At 38.6% G+C, this 1,288-nt stretch overlaps 1 protein-coding gene across 1 annotated transcript in view; it reads right to left on the reverse strand.

Annotated features, from left to right (window-relative positions):
- The window catches only part of FBXO4 (F-box protein 4), a gene marked incomplete at its 5' end in the record, with an annotated part of 5,786 nt that extends 4,502 nt beyond the window's left edge, over positions 1–1,284 (reverse strand). The window contains one exon of the mRNA XM_010139771.1: positions 1,181–1,284. Within this exon, the coding sequence (XP_010138073.1) occupies positions 1,181–1,284 (104 nt within the window). The remainder of the gene's footprint in view (positions 1–1,180) is intronic.
- Between the last annotated feature and the right edge of the window lie 4 nt (positions 1,285–1,288).

The following is a 1,288-nucleotide window of genomic DNA, read 5'->3' on the forward strand; positions in this document are numbered from 1 at the left end:
CTACAGACACACAGAATGCTTGATGTGAAAAGAGACAGGTGGTGTCTGCAAGCTTATGTGCTCATCTTATGCAGAAGCTGGAAGGCATGAAGGCTTTGGTAACCAAGAGAAAGAAGCAACAGTCATGGAAGTGACAGACAAGCTTGAGAAGCAGCTTCAGTCTTTGCTTCTGTGGTCATGGCGGGCTGCTGTTTTTTCACTCAGGGAAACACTACATGTGTGCTCCTCTACCCCCAAACTGAGATGCTTCTGTTGAGATCAGCAAAACCATTAAGTGCTCACAGGCACAATGGAAATTAGTGACAGGTGGTTTCAGAGAGGTGATGCTTTAAGTATTCAGGCCTAAAGAGATTTAAATCCAAAGTTCAAAATGAGTAGCTATTTGTCATTTCAAAGTCTGAGTACATCTTTCTCATCTGCAAAGTGGGCTCAAAGGGCACAGAGATTGCAGAGGTTAGAGCACTTATCATGAAGCAACAGCTTCATTAAATTACCTCTGAAAATTTAACTGCAAATTAAAAAAAACCACTGCAAATTAATTAAAGGAATTGAATGAAGTTTTGAAAACCCCACAGAATAAACCATTTGTCAAAGAGATCTTCTCAGCGATCCAAACACATCACAAGTGTTGCTATGTCTTCTAACTATACCAGCTGAAACCAGTTTTAATGTCTATTGACCATCAGAGCTGTTAAAGTAGCAATAAGTGCTACTACTTATTATTCTGTATATTCAAAAAAAATCCTTGTTTTCTCCCTTAGCCCTTCCACAGGTGGAAGATGAAAAAACCAACCTGCTCAATCTGCTGTAGTTTGAAGACTTCTTAGTATTTTTATTAAAATAAGAAATCATTTGTCATTGTACTGAGAGCAAAGAACACATTTTTATCAACATCGATACACACAGTTTCTGAGATGACTGACATGCAGTTTACAAAAAGCCTGATTTTTTTTTATAATGTTAGCTTCTCCTTTTTTTGCAATTTTTTTACATTCTGTTTGAATTCCAAAAGGAAAGAGCTGTCAAACAACAGGAAACTCTATTTCCAAAATAAACACCACCACAACAAAATCTAAGCAGCAGCTTACAGCAGTGTTACTGCTGTACGTAGGAAACATGCCTGTGGAATGACTATGACTGCTACACAGTCAGTTGCGTAAGATATTCGGAAGATACTTACACTGCCATGTAATCGTACAGCGCATTATCGCTGACTTCTGAAATGGCTTTGTTAAAAATCTCCACATCTGGGAGTGATTTCCAATCAACCGATGTCCACAGGGGGAGA

This window comes from Buceros rhinoceros, unplaced genomic scaffold, assembly GCF_000710305.1.
Source record: "Buceros rhinoceros silvestris isolate BGI_N320 unplaced genomic scaffold, ASM71030v1 scaffold14647, whole genome shotgun sequence".
NCBI lineage: Eukaryota > Metazoa > Chordata > Aves > Bucerotiformes > Bucerotidae > Buceros > Buceros rhinoceros.